The sequence below is a fragment of the Lampris incognitus genome, chromosome 16 (genome assembly GCF_029633865.1).
Source record: "Lampris incognitus isolate fLamInc1 chromosome 16, fLamInc1.hap2, whole genome shotgun sequence".
Taxonomy (NCBI): Eukaryota; Metazoa; Chordata; class Actinopteri; order Lampriformes; family Lampridae; genus Lampris; species Lampris incognitus.
The window spans coordinates 17453258-17473816 of NC_079226.1; the positions used below are offsets into that span (position 1 = coordinate 17453258).

Below are 20559 nucleotides of genomic sequence, written 5' to 3' on the forward strand. Positions count from 1 at the left end.
AAGCTAATCAGATTCATATGGAAATTGTGAGCACGAACTAGTTACAATGGCCATGTGTACTATTCAGAGGATTGGGGAATGGTTGCACTCACAGCATTGTAAAATGGCGACAGATGTACTCCTTGGTTAAAATTAAATCTCAGGTCGTACCACATTTCACCGACCACATTAACTCTGTGGACAACCACATCAACTGCAGTCAGTTGAGACCGAAGGGGTCACTTAGACGAGTGATGAAACGTTTCTCTCAGTAAACGTTGTGTCCAGATGAACTGATTCAACTTTCTGTACCTGGATTATTGAGCATGCATAAAGACACACGTTATCGGGTTTTTGCTACGTCACATCTTAGCGCCTGCGCTGGTAAACTTAAATTCGTCACACATTTTGGCGGAGAGACCATTTGCCCACGTGACGCTACTCAAAGATAAACTGCGAAATGGCATGAAATTACCACTTCTGGTCCGCGGTGGTGTAGTGGTCTAAGCATCGGCTTTGTGTCGATGCAGTTGCCCACAGGGGTTCGCGCCCCGGTCTCGTCAGATCCGACTATGGCCGGACTCGATGAAGCAGCAATCATTGGCAACGCTGTCTTCGGGAGGGGGGCGGAGTCGGCTTGTGTTCGTTACGTGAACGCGTCTCTGTGTGTGTCGGAAAAAACAGTGGTTCGGCCTGGAGTCGCCTTGTCACGAAAGTGGGGAGGCGGTCTCCTTGGAGACTGCCGGCCGGAGAGATGCAGTTGGCGAACGCATGCAGTACGAGGGTGGGTGTTTGAATTAAAATAGGGATCGATTGGCCACTAAATTGGGGGAAAAAAAGAGATTACCACTTCTTTCTGCTCTCATGGATGTGCGCACAGGTCTAACACGGAACGGAGGGACATTCCACCCTCCCTTACAGCCGGTGGGGACCTTTGACTCCCAGCAGCGGGGCGTGGCAAAATTCCTAGCCCCCATGATACCTTGCGTGAATTGGGCGCGACTTCCGGCGCGGCCTGTCACTGAACCGGAACCAGCGTTTTCCATGGTAACGGTATGCTAACCGTCTTTCTTAGAGCGATTTGTACGGCGTCTCATTCATTCATGAAGAGCTAGCCAGCCAAATTAGCTAAGGATGCGGGAACACAACGTCATGGAGCTAAAAAATTGTGAAATAAGAAAACATTTGCCGTCCGTAATAGATGGTTGGGAAGATGACGTGAAGAAGTGGCCTCGTATCACGTACAGTAGCATTTTAAGCTATTTTGTTGAGTCCATTGCCTGTGATGGTAAGGCGATGAACAATTTAAAAAGCTCGGAGGCGTACCAGTATCTACACATGGGGCAACGCGACGCCGGGCGCCATCTTCCAAGGATCAGAGGCATTGTTTGCGAATTAGCTAGCACTTTAGCCATTGACTTAACCATATATTAGCGTTACATTTGCCTTTACCCTTACCTCACTGAGATTTTTAAAGAAACATATGAAGAACATGTGACATACAGGGACAAATTATGTCCCGATGCCAAACATCATTATTTGACAAAATTGAATGCCCTAAATAACGTTGATCCCTACGAGATACCAACGAAAGAATGGAGCCACGACCCAGACAAGCTTCCTCCACTAATTTATATGTACATGGTAAATTCCCTCGTCTATGGTATTACTGCTTACACGATGGACCAGTTTAAATCGTTTAAATCCCTCGAAGAACACGGGCAATTTACGAATGGATGGGTTCAAGATCTCCACAGCTTCAAGCCAACAGGCTGTGGCAACACCAAGATCTTTGCAAACGTAAGAGCTAACTTTATCTAACTGCCTACATTGACTATCATAACAGGCTATTGCCTTAACGATTGAATCAATTATCGGTCTTTCAGACTTGGACCATTTCCAAGGGCAACGCGACGCCGGGCGCCATCTTCCAAGGATCAGAGGCATTGTGACATCACGATCGAAAGACGGGTTGATCAGCACAAACCACACACAAAAAACTGAGATGTATTGCTTCAGTAGTTATCAATTCAAGCAGATGGGAAAGTACACAAAGATTGACAGAAATTAAATGTGCACAAATTTAAAGTACAATGTTCAGATAATATGAATTAGTGATTAGTTCATGATATTATTTGTGAAGGATTTGGAAAGGCCAATAAATAGGCAAATAAAAAAATTAGGGCTACTTTAAATAAACAATTTTAAACTATGTGCCTTACTTGTAGCTGTTGTCAGACTATCTCTACTGCAAATAAGCACTCTAAACCAAGTGGTGTTGTACGGGGGACTAGGGCTGGCTAATCAGAATCTAACTTGCACACGGACACCAGGATACATAGCCTTGGTTTAATATTTTCAAAATAAATATTCTGTATCTGTTGAAATTAGAACCTGCCAAATAAAGGGTAACGTTAAATGTCTGTGGCAAGTAAAAATTGGAGTGCACCTTGGACAGGCTGCCAGGCCATCAGGGCAAAAAGAAGTGGCATCATTAAACATATATTTTCCATTTTGCCTATTTGATATAGCTCCCGGCAAATTTTAACATCATTCTTTACGATTCTTAAAACACACCATCAATAGACATATTCTGATGTCTATAATAATTATTTAATTACAATTATAATCTAGACATGAAAAGATATTTACAGATGGCCCACATCACTTGAAAATCTTTCCATTTTTCAGGTTATTTGTACGTGTTTCTTTTCTTTTTACATTTACAAACTTATATGAATACTCACGCAATCTCATTGCCGTATGTAAACCATTGCATACCAATTGATTCAGTGATCCCTGCAGGGTAATTCATTTGAATGTAGAAGGGGCACAAGAACAAATTCTGTCATGATATGGCAACCGGATGTACTTTTGTACACGCCCCCCCCTCCCCATTTTAAAAGTACTTTGCATTCGGCAGACGTTCAGAGCGCTGACGCAGGCACTGCTTAGAGTTTCAGGGGTGGAGCCATGTTTGCAGCAGCCTAGCGGTTAGCTGGTTGCCACGAGAGATTGTGCTTTATCGGTGTTTTGTGTGGCGAGTAAACGGAATTGACTCGACTCGATCTCTCCGTCTCCTCATTCCTGCACCCCCACAATATATTCCTAACTCTCTGGAGTCAAATGGATATACAAAAAAAAATGGTTGAACATAAACTTTGGTTTACGTAGATGATAAAATACTCCCCAGACCCGATCAGAGAGCTTGAAGGTTTGGTAGACAACTGAATATAGAACGTCTCCAGCCCACACCTCAACTCTCCATGCAGCAAGTGTCTGAACGTGCAAATCACGAGTCAAAAGCACGGGACGGGAGGATCAGACATTTATTTACCCTTATTGAAAAGTTACAATAGAGCCATTCACATCTTTAAAAGTATAGCAAAATAAGGAGAACCAAGCACATTGGCCAAAACATACTTACAGAGACAAGTTGCAGATAAAAAGCTCACGTTTCATACACAAGCCCAACCCCTGCGTCATAAACTCTGAAATGTGAACACTGTGTAACGGGGGCAGTCCTATGCTGTTCTCTGCTGGTCAGCCTGCTGCACGCCCGTCACTTCCATCATCAGCTCTGCGTTGTGTTCTATTTTCGGTGGGGTCCCAGGTGTTATGGGGGGCCCTCAGTCTCTCATCATCATCATCATAATCAAGGAAGGAGGGGGGACACACAGGACTCTATTTGGCTCACCTTGCCATTTATTTTGGTTTCAAACCCTTCGACAACCGTCCAGTCCTCCAGCAGGAGCGGTGTTTCTTACGGACGTGGGGGTCGAAGTTCAACCACTGCCCGGACTCCACTCGTGTGCGTTAGAAGTAGAAACCGTCCACGGGACTCCGATGTAAGAAAGGATAAACAAGTATTTTATCCCACAGCTTGCAGTATCTTCTTACAGGGATACTCAAGGTTACGTTCTCCTCAACCCGCAAAACTGTCCCACGGTAAGAAACACGCGTGGCTCGGCTCGATTGCTGCTTGAGACTCCTCCCACAAAACAAAAATGGCCTCTCCCGCGTTCCGTCTTCCGTGTACCCATAAGACCTCTCTCTTAAAACGACAGTACACGTATATGACGGTCGTTGTAAAACACATAAAAGTAAATAATGACATAAAATAAAATGTAGTAAACACAAATAACAGCACACAGACAGGATTTGGTGATATTTCATACTCAAACAAAATAAAATAAAAACATTAATTTTAACCTGGTTACATTCACCCCTCCTGAAATTCACCAACATCCTGACAGCAGGATAAAAAGAGAAAGAGGAAAGGAAAAGCCCATCACTGACTACTGGCACAAGTGAAAAGAAGGACCTAGTCCTCCAGTCAACTTAGGAGCTACCTCGGTTACGAGGTCCAGAAAATAATGAGGTTGATCAAGTCTCAGAATTCCCTTAGATCAATGTGACGCCTGATACGCCACACCATGCACTTGGCCCAAAACAACCCTGTCTGATAGACACCTAATAACTCACATTAAACTAGTTTGAATGACTCCAACCTCCATCAAAGTTCAAACCCTCACACTCCGTAGAAATGGCATCTGAGCCATAGATTCTATTAACCTGTTCACTGACCTCACCACCCTCCCTGTGCGTGTCCTAACCCGACCATCGCTCTCTACTTGTGTGCGTGAGACAGTGCGAGCTGCAACATCTGTATCGAGTGAGGGTGGTGCCCCTGTGTGCGAATCAGTGTGAGATATAACACCTACATCGAGTGAGTGTGATGCCTCTATGTGTGGTGCATGTGTGTTGTGTGGTGCGTGTGTTTTGGGTGGAGACTGAGCAGTGGCCCCCACAGGACTGACTACCAGACTAGACGGAATGAACTCTTCCGCTTCTGCCCACTCAGATCTAGGTGAGTCTCCAAGTGATGAGACTGCTAGCCCCACTGCATCCCCTGAGACCGTCAGGCCATCTGCACTGTCCTCCTCATTGGACCCTGCGCAGTCAAGCAACTGACTGGTTGTACTGGACTCCTCACCCTGATCTAACTCAGGGAGGGGCAAGAAGTTGACCTCCAACAAACGGTTCCTGTGCACCACCCTGGTGTGCCCCTCTGCATCCTGAATCTTGTAGACGTGGATATTGGGGTTGACACCGACAACCGTGTACACTCCGTTCTCCCATTTGTCAGCCAACTTTCTCTTCCCTCGCTCACTCTGGTTCGCAACCAAAACACGATCCCCGACAGACAGGACAGTGCCCTTGGCATGTCTGTTGTACTGTCGCGCCTGATGCTGCTGCTCAGCCGTGGAATGCTTCTGAGCGATCTCCATTGCACTCCTTAGACAGGAAAGCAGAGACTGAGCATAAGAGTCATAATCAACAACGTGAGGGTCATGCAAAACCTGCCTGAACATAACATCCACCGGCAGTCTTGGGACACGCCCATACATCAGGAAGAACGGCGCGTAACCCGTGGTCTCGTGAACAGTGGCATTGTACGCGAGCGTGAGAGAATGGATCTGCTGAGGCCACTGTTGCTTCTGCTGAAGCGGAAGGGAACGGAGCATATTCCCCATCGTGCGATTAAACCGCTCTGTCCCGCCATTACCCATAGGATGGTAGGCCGTCGTGTGGGACTTCGCTACACCCGCCAACCTGAGAAGCTCTGCAATCAGGTTGCTCTCAAAGTTTGTGCCCTGGTCAGAATGTATTCTCTCCGGAAACCCGTAAACACAGAATACATGATCCCAGAGTTTCTTGGCGACCTGCTTCGCTGTCTGATTGGCGCAGGGGAATGCGTGAGCAAGCTTAGTGAAGTGGTCAGTAACCACTAGGACATCGACCGACCGCTGCTTACTGTCCTCAGCGGACCAGAAATCCATACACACAAGCTGCATCGGTGCGGAGGTTTTAATGCTCTCCAGGGGCGCGCAAGCAGCTGGCTCTGGGGTCTTCCCAAACACACATCTCCGACAGCATCTGACATATGCTCTGATATCCCTCTCCATGTCAGGCCAATAAAAACGCTGCCTTGCAAGAGAGAGAGTACGGTCCTGGCCCTGATGACCAGCGTGATCGTGGATGCCAGACAGTGCCTTGTCTTTCAGACTCAGAGGTAAAACATACTGAGACCTCCTCTGCTTGGACACTGGGTCCTTTGTCACCCTGTACAAGACACCATCATTGACTTCCAACTTCTCCCACTGTTTCAGCAGCCTGAGGACCTTCTGGTCAGCACCATGCCTCTCACGCCTCGATGGCCGCTTCCGAACAGCGACAAAGGGCAACACCTTGGAGATGCAGGGGTCCTGCTCCTGACTCAACCTGAGCTCCTCGGTGGATAACATTGGCAGTGTAACCTGACCACCCGACAGATGCTGAACGTGCTGGACCAAACTGAGTGCTGTGAATACTGATGCATCAGGCCAGTCACATTTGGCTTGACAAAAAGCCCTGACCTCAGCTGCATCACAAGCAAACCCAGATCGCGCACTACTCAGTGTTTGGGACTGGCAACTGAGTCTGAAAACATCCTGCACAGAGTCCCCCTCAACCCCGTCGGCTTCCTGAACAAGGGCCGGGTAGGGCTCCCTAAGTAGCCTCTGACTGACGGGCTTGGAAAAAGGGTCGCGACTCAATGCATCCGCCACCACGTTTTTCTTCCCTGGCAGGTGTTTGAGATCGAAGGTGTAAGACGCCAACTTAGACACCCAGCGGATCTCACACGCGTCAAGCTTCGGCTTCGTTAGGAGATAAGTCAGCGGATTATTATCTGTCCAAACGGTGAAGCTTTGACCCTTCAGCCAGTGGCTGAACTTTTCACAAACACTCCACTTCAGCGCCATGAACTCCAGTCTATGAGCTGGATACTTCCGCTGTGAGGCACTGAGGGACTTGCTTGCAAAACCAACAGGTCTGGCCTTGGACTCTCCTCGGGGCACTTGAGACAGCACCGCGCCGAGTCCGTCCAAAGACGCATCGACCGACAAAATGAAAGGCACCTCAAAGTCTGGATGGGCAAGCACCACACACTCCAGTAACATCGTCTTCAACAGATCAAATGCTTCCCCACATTCCACCGTCCAGTCTGCGGAGGTAAGCTTACGGAAGCTGCCATGGGGCTTCTTATCCTTAGCCGACCTCCCCCTCCTCTTTTGTCCAGCTGTAAGGGCGAACAGGGGCTTAGCCACGGAGGAGCAGTTCGGGAGGAAATGCTGGTAGTAAAATACCATACCAAGGAAAGATTTGATCCTACGAACAGAAGGCGTGCACCCATCACCTTCCATGAGATCCTGCACTGTCATGTTGGAGATGACCTCTACTTTGGAGGGATCGACAGACACACCTCCGCCATCAACCACGTGGCCCAAAAACCGCACCCGCTTCTGCAGCAGATGACACTTCTTCGGAGCCAGTTTCAAGTTGTTCTCCCTCAACCTCTGAAACACAGTGCGGAGCCTCGACAGAGCCTCAACCTCTGACGGCGCGAAGACAAGAAGATCATCAAGATAGCACAAAAGCTTCGTGAAGTTCAGATCCCCAAAGATCCCAATCATCATTCTCATGAAGGCTGCAGGGCTATTACAAAGGCCCTGTGGCATGCGATTGTATTCATGCAACCCAAGGGGAGTCGTGAAAGCAGTGTACTTCTTGTCATCTTCATGCATTGGGATGTTGAAGAAGCCAGAGGTGAGGTCCATCGTACTAAAGAGGCAGTTACCACCCAGCGCGGCAAGACAGTCCGACTGGTGTGGCAAGGGATGAGCGTCTTTCAAGGTCCGAGCATTCAGCCATCTGAAATCAGTGCAGATCCGAAGCCCGCCATCCTTCTTCCATACCATAACCAGCGGTGAAGCGTATGCGCTCGAGGACTTCCGGATAATCCCTTTCTCCTCCATATCAGTGAGAACCTGTCTCAACTTCTGATAGTGGGCTGGGGGAACCCTCCTGTAGGGCAAGCGAAAGGGGCGCTCATCCACCAGATGGATGCGATGTGTGTATCCTGTGACCTCGCCACAGTCCAGAGAGTCCCTGGAGAAGATGTCATGGTACTCGGTGAGCAGCTGAGTGAGCTGGGACTTGCATGCCTCACTAACCTGACAGGAGCTGAGGTCAATGTCACTGAGTCCGAGCTCTGACAAACTCCTAGCCGGCTGGACAGGGGGACAGGCACTATCTGTGGCGTTGGACTCATGCCTCCCTGCAACTGATTGCAGTCCCTGGAAAACATTAAAGTCCTCAATCGCCAAGCATGGAAACACATCAGCCAACTTGCAGTTCCTTTTCAGTGTGATGGCTTTGTCAGATGGATTGACAACAGTCATGGGTACCCACCTATCACCCCAGAGCGGTGTGACAAGTCGACCTACGAGGACACTGCGTGGCATGGCCTTGGAGTCTGTCGGCTCCACAACAACAGTGCTTCCAGCTGACATAGGCACCTTAGCAGGAAGTCTGCCCCAGACTAAGTGCTCGTGCCTCGGTAAGAGTGTCACGGCCTGGGTGAGCTTAACAGTACCTATCTTCTCAGGAACTGCACCACCCCTCCAGCGCTCTACATTCGTGAACATGGACAAGAACTGTTCAACGTCAGGACTAGACGGATGTTCCTGTCTGGACGCGATGTCCCAGTACTCAGTACCACTCTTGAGTACATGGGCCACATGTTTAATGACGTTTGTGCCGACTATCAGATCATCATGCTGACCGGGCACGACCAGAGTGGGTATGACAAAGGAAACACCATAAAGCTGCATGTTGAGGTCATAAAAACCATCAGGCCTAGTCTCCAGACCACCGCAGCCAATCAAGACAATGTTCTCTTCAGGCTGCTGCTTCTCAGGTAAAACACCCCCAGAGCGGAGCTTCTCTACTGCATTTTCACTGATACTGCATGACATAGAGCCAGTATCCAACATGCCATTAAGCTGCACACTCTGGTTGATAAGAACAGGAGCATAGAACAAGTCACTGAAAGCCTGAATCCTCTGTGTCGCCTGAATGACCATACGCGAACCCTGAGGTGCTTTGGCACACTTGTCTTCATACAAGTGAGCCAGGTCGGAGACATCAGTGAGGGATACATCTACATTACCCACACCATCCCTCTCTAGGTGTGGGTTTAGTAGTTTAACGGACGAGACTGACGACCAGCTCTTCCACCAGGCTGAGAACGGAGCTGGTTGGGCGGCTGAGGGTGAGGACAGTCCCTCTTCCAATGACCAGGAGACAAACAGTTTATACATCGGTTCTCCCGGCTGCAGTGGGAAAATGTGGAGTGATCCGGAGACTTACAAACCCTGCACAACCTCTGCGGTGCGTCTGACACCTGCCCTGCGGCGCTAGCTGGCGGTTGAGTCTGCGTCGGTGTCCGGACTGCAGCGCTAACTGGAACCTGAGTCTGCATTTTGACCAAACGGTCTAGCAAGCTCACCAAACTCCTCATATAATCATCACCGCCAGAGACAGGTGCAGGAGACGGTGTAGGAGACCTTGCACAAAATGGTATAGGAGATGACGCATGAGCCGGGACGGGAGATAGCACCACCGGCACGGTCGTGTTCAAGTCGGGAGCCATGTCGACTACAGGGACATGAACCTGTGAATGGAACCTACGCTCTACCGCGCCTGCTTCACGTTGTCCACCTGCAGCAACACGGGACTTCCTCTCCAGCATGTGCTCATCAAGCCTCTCCTGGATCTCGCTAGCAGACCATTTCCCTGCGGACTTGAACTTAAAAACATTGGCAAGAGACTGATCTGGACAGTGTTTGATAAACATCATGCTTACCTCGTGGCTTGGCTCTTCAATACTACGGCCCTGCCACTTCAAGCATTCGTCAGCCACCTCCACTGTCTTATTAAGCCTAATCCAATACTCCATAGCGTCCTCACCTGGCTTGGGCAGCGTACTGTAAAAGTCCGCCAGGGGCATGCTCGAGTATGTGAAGTCACTAAAGTGTTGCTTCAGTACATCAAAAATAATGTGGGGGTTCGCTATGTGGTCGACAGATGTGTTGCGCAGCTTTATCCTCACCACGTCCCCTGCTTTCCCCATAAGCTTAGCTAGAATCTCATGTGACTGCTCACTAACTGGAATGGCTCGCTTCCTCAAATACAAAGTCATAAGGCTCTCCCACTCATGAACTGTAAACTTATCAGAGCTATCGCCCCTGAAAATAGGAGGCTCCCTAGCGTCTGTCTGCATTACTACTCTAACACTAGGAGCTGTCTCCGAACACGGTTCAGCAGACCTAGCACTGTCTGTGTGTGTGTTTCTAAGCATTTGTGTTTCCTGCAGCTTAGCAGTGATTGACTCTCCTATCTTCTCTGCTAACCGAGTAATGAGCATGGCTAACTCACCCACTGGCTGCTCGCTGTTACCCAGCACAGCCCCTTCGCTGATAACTGGCCTGGCCCATTCTACGTAGCGTGTGGAGGTGAACTGAGGAGTGCCAAATGTGGTCGGGTCTCTAGGTCCTGGTGCTCTGGTGTCTGGTTCCCCGCCCTCTAAGAGCTGCCCGAAACTCCTACCTACACCTAGCCGTAAACCCCCACCCACATCTAACTGGTACCCCCTCTCCATAGCACACTGGCGATCCAAAAGATCCTGATCAGCAATGTTACCCCCACCTACGTACGAACCACCCTCTGCCATGTTCCTACCTCTAACACTCAGATAAAATAAAAAATAAAATAAAAAAGTGAAAAGCTCAATTCATTTAAATAATTGAATCTAGAAATCACTAAGAGATTGAAACAATCACACACAATCAACAAATTCACCAATAGATTAATCACATATGCACATATCCAGTAGTTTAGATCAATAGATTATTCACACGAGTCCTTCAATCACATCAACATTAACCTTTTTTTCCTTTTTTTTTCGTGTGTTTTTCTTCCTTCAGTATATACAAATGTCCTGTTCACAAGCCCAGTCCATGGTAACCACAGCTATGACTGTTCAGTGTCCACACAGCTCAACTCCAGTCCACTGTAACATGAGTGTACAGTCTATAGAAATACCTGAGGACGTCTGGGGCTTGATGACGACAGCAGCCTCCCGCGGCGAGCAACTGATGTCACTCTCAGAATCCAGGAGAGTCACGGCACCAATGTAACGGGGGCAGTCCTATGCTGTTCTCTGCTGGTCAGCCTGCTGCACGCCCGTCACTTCCATCATCAGCTCTGCGTTGTGTTCTATTTTCGGTGGGGTCCCAGGTGTTATGGGGGGCCCTCAGTCTCTCATCATCATCATCATAATCAAGGAAGGAGGGGGGACACACAGGACTCTATTTGGCTCACCTTGCCATTTATTTTGGTTTCAAACCCTTCGACAACCGTCCAGTCCTCCAGCAGGAGCGGTGTTTCTTACGGACGTGGGGGTCGAAGTTCAACCACTGCCCGGACTCCACTCGTGTGCGTTAGAAGTAGAAACCGTCCACGGGACTCCGATGTAAGAAAGGATAAACAAGTATTTTATCCCACAGCTTGCAGTATCTTCTTACAGGGATACTCAAGGTTACGTTCTCCTCAACCCGCAAAACTGTCCCACGGTAAGAAACACGCGTGGCTCGGCTCGATTGCTGCTTGAGACTCCTCCCACAAAACAAAAATGGCCTCTCCCGCGTTCCGTCTTCCGTGTACCCATAAGACCTCTCTCTTAAAACGACAGTACACGTATATGACGGTCGTTGTAAAACACATAAAAGTAAATAATGACATAAAATAAAATGTAGTAAACACAAATAACAGCACACAGACAGGATTTGGTGATATTTCATACTCAAACAAAATAAAATAAAAACATTAATTTTAACCTGGTTACATTTGCAAGACTCAAAGCTTCTATGTGGTTTAAGCTCAAGCATTATTTGTAATTAATTGTGTTGTTCACTTCACTTGGCGTACACATGGTGCATTATTCAGCTCCGGATCATTTCATCCTCGTCTTTTGAGTGCTCCCAGCAATCCTGCTGCGGTTCCTCCGGCACCGGCAACAGCTGCAGTAGCCGTCCCTGACAAGCCTGCCATACCTAGAACGGGATTGCAAGTTAAACATCTGAAAACATCATCAGCGTGTAAACGGAGGCTGGCATGACTAGCTGAGACCCTACTGGGGCTAAAAATGAAGATAATGTGAGCAATTTTTCCTGCATTACTGAAGGACATTGTCGCCTACAACTGGGGCAAAGAATGAGTCAAAGCATTGTTTTGACCGTCAGGTACTTAATCAAGTTCATCATCACCCGTTTACAATGAAAGATCTTTTCACTTATCAAGAGTTAAGACACATTCTTTCCCTAACCTGTCCTGAAGTTGCCCTTGCTATGCAGGTTTTCTTTGTAACCCTGAATAGGTAGAACTGCTCTTACTCAACCATTCGCATTATCACACTTTGTGTCAGGTGTGTTGAATGTGGCATAATTATGTGCTGATTGGTTGAGTAAATACAAGTAGACCCACCCATTCAGGGTTACAATGAAAATCTGCAGGACGGGTGTTACTTGAGGACTGGGTAAACACTATAGAAAGATAATCTGTAAAACTCCGGCTAATGTGTTTACCAGCTGCCACCAAGTATTTGTGTACATCGTCTAGATGAATGTACACAAATACTGAGGAGAGTTTGCGACTGCATTATCATCCCCCATATTTGGTTGTTTTATCAATTTGGGCGGATTTTGAGCACTTACTGGGCTGGACAACATCAAACCAACCTGGCGACGCCGGGTGAGTTTCGGTTTCGTTTCTCCGGATATGACACAGCACTGATGAGATCGCTAGTCGCGAGCGCTTCTCAGTACTTGCGTGCGCTCGTTTCTCTTCACATCGTCTAGATAAATCTCCTCAGAACTCGACATGGGACTTGGTGAGTACACTTACATTCATTTGATAGTGACAAATAACGCAGGATATTATCAGACACTTACGTATAGGCCTAGTTAACATTCCTACACATCATAGAAATTAAATACTGCAGTGTTTCTTAATACGCTTTTTGGGGGCCTCTTTTTCATGTTTGTCGCAGCCTATATCTTTGTTAGTTGACGTGTTGTGTTGATTAATTCGATGCAGATTTTTAATTCAGTTTTTGATCTATTTATGTTTTAGTGACAGGAGTCGTGCTCGGCGTTGCTGGTGCAGGTAAAAGACAAAAGGGTTCATTGTTTACGTCACCTGAATTAATAAGTATAATAGCTGCGTTTTAGTTATATAGCATATTCTACTCATGAAATGCAGCTAAGTGTTAAACCTCGGGGGGGGGGCTGTTCAAAAGTGCTTTGGGACAGAGAATTTAATACTTCAAACAATTTTCAAAATTAAAAAATGTCCAGTGAGCTTGACCTGCTTTAATGTGGAAGTCCAAAAAAAAAAAGTTGTCAGACTGGTTGCAGATGTATTCCACAAAGCGGGTTTGGAGAAAACATGTCAGGGTTAACAAGAGTTTTCACTAAACCCTCTTTCTGGAATACACCCCAGTGATAAGTCTCAAATGACCTTTGGTTTTTCCTGTTTGTTTTGAGTTGGCACCGTCGCCTTGGCCCCAGTTGTACTGGGAACCATAGGCTTCACATCAGCTGGCATCGCAGCTGGCTCCATTGCATCGGGCATGATGTCAACAGCCGCGATTGCCAATGGAGGCGGAGTTGCAGCGGGGTCCTTGGTGGCTGTACTGCAATCAGCAGGTAAACACATTAGCCCAGCGTTTCTCAACCCAGTCCTCAAGGAAGCCCTATCCTGCAGATTTTCATTGTAACCCTGCATAGGTAGCCCTGCTTGTACTTACCCGACCGATCATTTCGCAGCACGTAATTATGCAAGGTGTGCAACATCTAACAAAATTCATTGCCGATTGGTTGAATAACTACAAACAGGTACCTATTCAGGGTTGCAAAGAAAATATGCAGGATAGGGGTTCCTTGAGGACTGGGTTGAGAAACACTGATTAGCCGGAGTTTTACAGATCATCTTTCTGTGACAGAGGGCTAAGACGAAGAAAAGGGCCAACAACGCCACCTGGGGAATTGCACCCCAGGAAATACCATTTCTCTCTTTAAACCCAGAATTAAGGATTTGAAGCTTAGCCCGGCGAACAGGTTCGCTACTGAAAAAGGACAGAGACATGGTTCAAAAATATAAATACTTTAATTAGTCAAAACAAGAAAGGACCGGAACTGCTAAGGAACTCAAGAAACGGTTAAAACCAACATGAAGCCGTTGAATCTTTATTGCAAATAATTTGTAAAAAATTCTTTTAATACAATTAAGAAAAAAAAGCCACTTCAAAATGCCAAAAAAATACCCAGCCTACACAAATAATGGTAACCAACTAAAAAGCTAGACTGAGGCCAACGGTGGAAAGCAGACTAACTGAGGAGTGCCCAAGGGTGCTACCAATACTCACCTTCCGTGCAGTACAGCAAACCTCACAGCAGACTGGTTAACTCTCCACACGTGTCCCGGTGCTCCTACTCACACACACACACACACACACACACACACACAGGGACCTCACCACAAGTGCCTAGCCTCCCACAAAATGACACTCAGGCCACTGAGAGAAATAACTAAAAGTAAATCAAATAGGTCAACAACAAAAAAAACCAAACTAAAGAAGGGCCAAGCCAACCCAGTTAGTAATCAAATAAACTAAAGCAAACAAAAGAAACTAAGGCAAGACAGCAGCAGGGGACCTTGACACCAGGAAATACTCCTGATAACCAGCACAACAGTGGCAGCAAGCACAAGGGGGTTCCACGCTAGAAGCTCAGGAACTGCAGCACCAACTATCAGACACATGCGAGGCCGAGGAAGAGAGAAGGCAAAAAAAGGACGTCACAGGTGGCTTAGATAACCTGGCCCTGATGAGGAAATTGGCTGAGGGAGGAGTCAGGCCTGGAGCTGCATTCACAACCACTCAACCTACCAGTGAAGCATTCCCCACAACATTTCTATAGTGTTTAGTCAGTCCTCAAGTAACATCCGTCCTGCAGATTTTCATTGTAACCCTGAATGGGTGGGTCTGCTTGTTCCTTCTCGACCAATCAGCACATAATTATGCCACATTCAACACACCTGACACAATTAAGTGTGATAATGCGAATGGTTGAGTAAGTAAGTGCAGTTTTACAAAGAAAACCTGCATAACAAGGGCAACTTCAGGACAGGTTAGGGAAAGCATGTGTCTTAACTCTTGATAAGTGAAAAGATATTTCAGTGTAAACGGGTGATGATGAACTTGATTAAGTACCTGACGGTCAAAACAATGCTTTGACTCATTCTTTGCCTCAGTTGTAGGCGACAATGTCCTTCAGTAATGCAGGAAAAATTGCTCACATTATCTTAATTTTTAGCCCCATTAGGGTCTCAGTTAGTCATGCCAGCCTCCATTTACATGCTGATGATGTTTTCCTGATGTTTATCTCTAGGTATGGCAGGCTTGTCAGGGGCGGCTACTGCAGCTGTTGCCAGTGTTGGAGGAACCGCAGGACTAGTGGCAGCACTCGTCTAAAGATGAGGATGAAATGATCCGGAGCTGAATAATGCACCATGTGTACGCCAAGTGAAGTGAACAACACAGTTACAAATAATGCAGGGGTTGGGATTGTGTATGAAATGTGAGCTTTTTATCTGCAATGTGTCTCTGTAAGTATGTTTTGGCTAATATGCTTGGTTCTCTTTATTTTGCTGTCATTTTAAAGATGTGAATGGTTCTATAACTTTTTAATAAGGGTAAATAAATGTCTGATCCTCTTGTCCCGTGCTTTTGACTCATGATTTGCACATTCAGACACTTGCTGCATGGAGAGTTGAAGTGTGGGCTGGAGACGTTCTGTATTCATTTGTTGTCTACCAAACCTTTAAGCACTCTGATTGGGTCTGGGGAGTATTTTATCATCCACATAAACCAAAGTTTATGTTCAACCATTATTTTTTTTGTTTGTTTGTTTTTTATATCCAGTTGACTCCAGAGAGTTAGGAATATATATATATATATATATATATATATATATATAGTTTCTAACCTGTCCATGAATGCAAAGTACTTTTAAGATGGGGGGGGGGGTGTATAAAAGTACATCAGGTTGCCATATCATGATAGAATTTGTTGTTGTGCCCCTTCTACATTCAAATGACTTACCCTCCAGGGATCACCGAATCAACTGGTATGCAATGGTTTACATTCGGCAATGAGATTGCATGAGTATTCATATGTTTGTAAATGAGGGAAAAAAACGTACAAATAACCTGAAAAATGTAAAGATTTTCAGGTGATGTGGGCCATCTGTTCATATCTAGATTGCAATTGTAATGAAATAATTATTATAAACATCAGAATATGTCTATTGATAGTGTGTTTTAAAAATCGTAAAGAATGATGTTAAAATTGGCTGAGAGCTATATCAAATAGGCAAAATGGAAAATATGTGTTTAATGATTCCACTTCTTTTTGCCCTGATGGCCTGGCAGCCTCTGGCAGCCTGTCCAAGGTGTCTCCCCACCTGCCGCCCAATGACTGCTGGGGTAAGCTCCAGCATCCCCGCCACCCGAATTCGGATAAAGTGGCTTGGATAATGGATAATGGATGGATAAACCAAAGAATCAAACTTAGAGGAAATAATAATGCGGAAATTGCACCCATACTAAATGTGAAGTCAAAATTAAAAATTAACTTTTGCTGATTTATTTGGCAGTAAAAAACTATTCTTCCTTGATTGCCAAAGGTATGTAGGGCATATAAAACCTTATGTGGTGTAACAACATTGAGGAATAATCCATCCAGCCATTTTTCTGAAGTGCTTATCCTGCTCTCAGGGTCATGGGGATGCTGGAGCCTATCCCAGCAGTCATTGGGCGGCAGGCGGGGAGACACCCTGGACAGGCCACCAGGCCATCACAGGGCCAACATTGAGGAGTAATAATAATAATAATGATAATAAATCAATCTTATATAGCGGTGGCATGGTGGCGCAGTGGTTAACCTGGCTGGACTCACGATAACGCAGCACATCTCCATTTCTCACTCTGAGTTTCCTTCTGCACATTTTTTCTACTGAAATGTTCAGTAAAAAATAAAAAAAATCACTTCTCTTCACCTTTGTGCCCTGCCTGTTGACACCTATGTCCTATCTTCTTCTTTTTTTTTACACTTACTTGTGTTTTCACCTCCTGACTAGATCCTTGTATTAACTCAGATGTACATTGCTTTGGATAAAAGCGTCTGCTAAATTAAATTGTAAATTGTCGTTCACCCACCCTGTCATCTTCATGTTTTATGAAAATAAACAAATTATTTTCACAAGTTAGCAAAACCTTTTTGTGTGATTTCCCTATAAGCAAATGACGGCAAAATAGTATTGTTGGAAAGTTTGACCAGATACCAGATTTTATTTGAAAAGAAAGTGCTACTAATGCAGATTCCAAAGGGAAACAAATATTTTGCAGGAATTTCATTATTATCAAGAGTTTTCCCATTAGCTAAAATATATTGTTGAGAAAGGGACTAAATATATTTCTGAAAATGCACATTTTATAATCACTATGCAGTCAAAACATATTTACTTTTATTCCTTTTAAATTTGTCCATGACAGGGTGGACATTTTGCGGTTTGCTCGTACATTGTCTGCTTGTAGGTAATCTGTAAAAAGTACTGGAGTTTGAACAACATGCATTTCTAACAGCCTGTCTACTTAATACAGTGAATATGAAATTAAGTGGAAAATCTTAGCCTTTTCTCAAGTCTCAAAGACACTTTGTGGTTATTTTGACCCATTTCATTTTCTCAGAAACAGCTCGTCATGCAACATGACAAGTTGTCTGTGAGAGTGCTATTCCAATGCACACAGTTCACATCATTTAATTATTTAATGTGTATAGATATAACATGGTTAATGAAGTAATGCCACATGAGAGGTTTTTATCCATTTTGATTTTTTTTTCATTTAACCTATATTTACCCAAAATTTACCCAAAATAGGTTGTTTCTGGTTCCGGTGTAGGAAGATGGTGGCACAAACTTACATTTGCAGTGGCCTCACCTTATACCGTCCATGCAGTATCTTTGTCCACGTCTGTGTCTAAGTTTGTGTCTTCATTTGATGGCTGGGAGAGCTGGCACTGGATCGGCTGGGAGAGCTTGGTCTGCTGCGTCTTGTGGGCCCAGCAACAGCCCTGCCCGGAGTTGTGCCCGAAGAGATAATACTGAGGGCAGTCTGACAGAATGTGGAAACGGGGCCGGCTAAGCTAACTGCTAGCCCATGCAGACCAGCAGTTCCGATAACACCGAGGGCGGTCTGGCGGCGGCCTCGCCTAGCGTTGACTGTGTTTTTGGTGTCATTGTGTGACATGTGGGGAGGTGTGTCAAAGGTGTCTGGCAGGGGAGAGCTAGCGTTGGATCAGTAAGGGGAGCCTGGTCTGCTGCATTCGGTGGGCTCAGGGACCACAGCCCTGCTGGAGCTGTGCCCAAGGAGTAAACACCGAGGGCAGTCTGACAGGATGTGGAAGCAGGGCAGGCTAAGCTAACTGCTAGTTCATGCAGACCAGCAGTTCCGACAGCCATCCTGCGTTCGTTCTCTTAGACAGTGATTTTTTTGCAGTTTGATATACACTCACTGGCCACTTTATTAGGCACACCTGTCCAACTGCTCGTTAATGCAAATTTCTAATCAGCCAATCACATGGCAGCAACTCAATGCATTTAGGCATGTAGACATGGTCAAGACGATCTGCAGTAGTTCAAACCGAGCATCAGAATGGGGAAGAAAGGTGATTTAAGTGACTTTGAACGTGGCATGGTCGTTGGTGCCAGACGGGCTGGTCTGAGTATTTCAGAAACTGCTGATCTACTGGGATTTTCATGCACAACCATCTCTAGGGTTTACAGAGAATGGTCCGAAAAAGAGAAAATATCCAGTGAGCGGCAGTTCTGTGGGCGAAAATGCCTTGTTGATGCCAGAGGTCAGAGGAGAATGGCCAGACCAGTTCGAGCTGATAGAAAGGCAACAGTAACTCAAATAACCACTCATTACAACCGAGGTATGCAGAAGAGCATCTCTGAACGCACAACACGTCGAACCTTGAGGCAGATGGGCTACAGCAGCAGAAGACCACACCGGGTGCCACTCCTGTCAGCTAAGAACAGGAAACTGAGGCTACAATTCGCACAGGCTCACCAAAATTAGACAATAGAAGATTGGAAAAATGTTGCCTGGTCTGATGAGTCTCGATTTCTGCTGCGACATTCGGATGGTAGGGTCAGAATTTGGCGTCAACAACATGAAAGCATGGATCCATCCTGCCTTGTATCAACGGTTCAGGCTGGTGGTGGTGGTGTAATGGCGTGGGGGATATTTTCTTGACACACTTTGGGCCCCTTAGTACCAATTGAGCATCGTGTCAACGCCACAGCCTACCTGAGTATTGTTGCTGACCATGTCCATCCTTTTATGACCACAGTGTTCCCATCTTCTGATGGCTACTTCCAGCAGGATAACGCGCCATGTCATAAAGCTCGAATCATCTCAGACTGGTTTCTTGAACATGACAATGAGTTCACTGTACTCAAATGGCCTCCACAGTCACCAGATCTCAATCCAATAGAGCACCTTTGGGATGTGGTGGACCGGGAGATTCGCATCATGGATGTGCAGCCGACAAATCTGCAGCAACTGCATGATGCTATCATGTCAATATGGACCAAACTCTCTGAGGAATGTTTCCAGTACCTTGTTGAATCTATGCCATGAAGGATTAAGGCAGTTCGGAAGGCAAAAGGGGGTCCAACCCGGTACTAGCAAGGTGTACCTAATAAAGTGGCCAGTGAGTGTATGTGGTCTTCCAATTTTTGGATATATGTTTTTGTCTTTCGGTTACACTGCTGTGGGCTGGGAGAAACAATATGTCATTTCATTTCATTTACTTGTGTACATGAAATGAAATGACAAATGAAGTGTTCCTGATTCCTGTGCATGACTGCTATTTGTCAGCCATGACCTCTTTCACACTCAGTAACACAAACCCGACAAAGCAAAGAATATGAGCGAGGGAGAGAGAGAGAGAGAGAGACTGATGAGCAGAACCACAAAGCAATTACAACAACCACTGGATTTATCTTTTGTAACCTACACTAGCTCTGTAGTCTATTCCACAAAGGCTATGGAGAGATCTAAGATGTTCTCTTACCATCTCTGAGTTTTAACAGTTTGCTGCCACCAATAACTATGTTTAACCTACACATTCCATTAAATGCATTATAAATAACATCGCAAAGCAAAGATGTATTACTGTGTCGAGTCAACAATGCCTAAAATATCTATTGGAGATGGACTTTATTCTTTTGGTAATCAGAAAATATATCTATTTTATCAATTTTTCTTTCCCCTTTTACAATGACACTTTAATTTGCACATTAAAAAATGCATTCAAATACAGTAATCCACCAACCTTTCAACTGTGTATGTTGGATACACAAGTGGAAGTTAGTGAAGGAACCGCATGTGGTTTAAACACCACGTTTAATAAAGGCACCAGTTAAAATAATATCTTAGAACAAAACATACAAACACATTAAGGTAAACTGAAACTGACTTATTCCAAAAACTGGTGAAACTGAA

At 45.8% G+C, this 20559-nt stretch overlaps 1 protein-coding gene across 1 annotated transcript; it reads left to right on the forward strand.

The window, feature by feature from the left end:
* The first annotated feature begins 12688 nt into the window (after positions 1 to 12688).
* Positions 12689 to 15702, forward strand: LOC130126581 (interferon alpha-inducible protein 27-like protein 2A). Its single transcript, XM_056296167.1, has 4 exons — positions 12689 to 12814; positions 13057 to 13089; positions 13470 to 13631; positions 15375 to 15702. Exons 1-4 carry the CDS (start codon positions 12805 to 12807, stop codon positions 15455 to 15457), a joined length of 288 nt encoding a protein of 95 aa, XP_056152142.1. The 5' UTR covers positions 12689 to 12804; the 3' UTR covers positions 15458 to 15702.
* The last annotated feature ends 4857 nt before the right edge of the window (positions 15703 to 20559 follow it).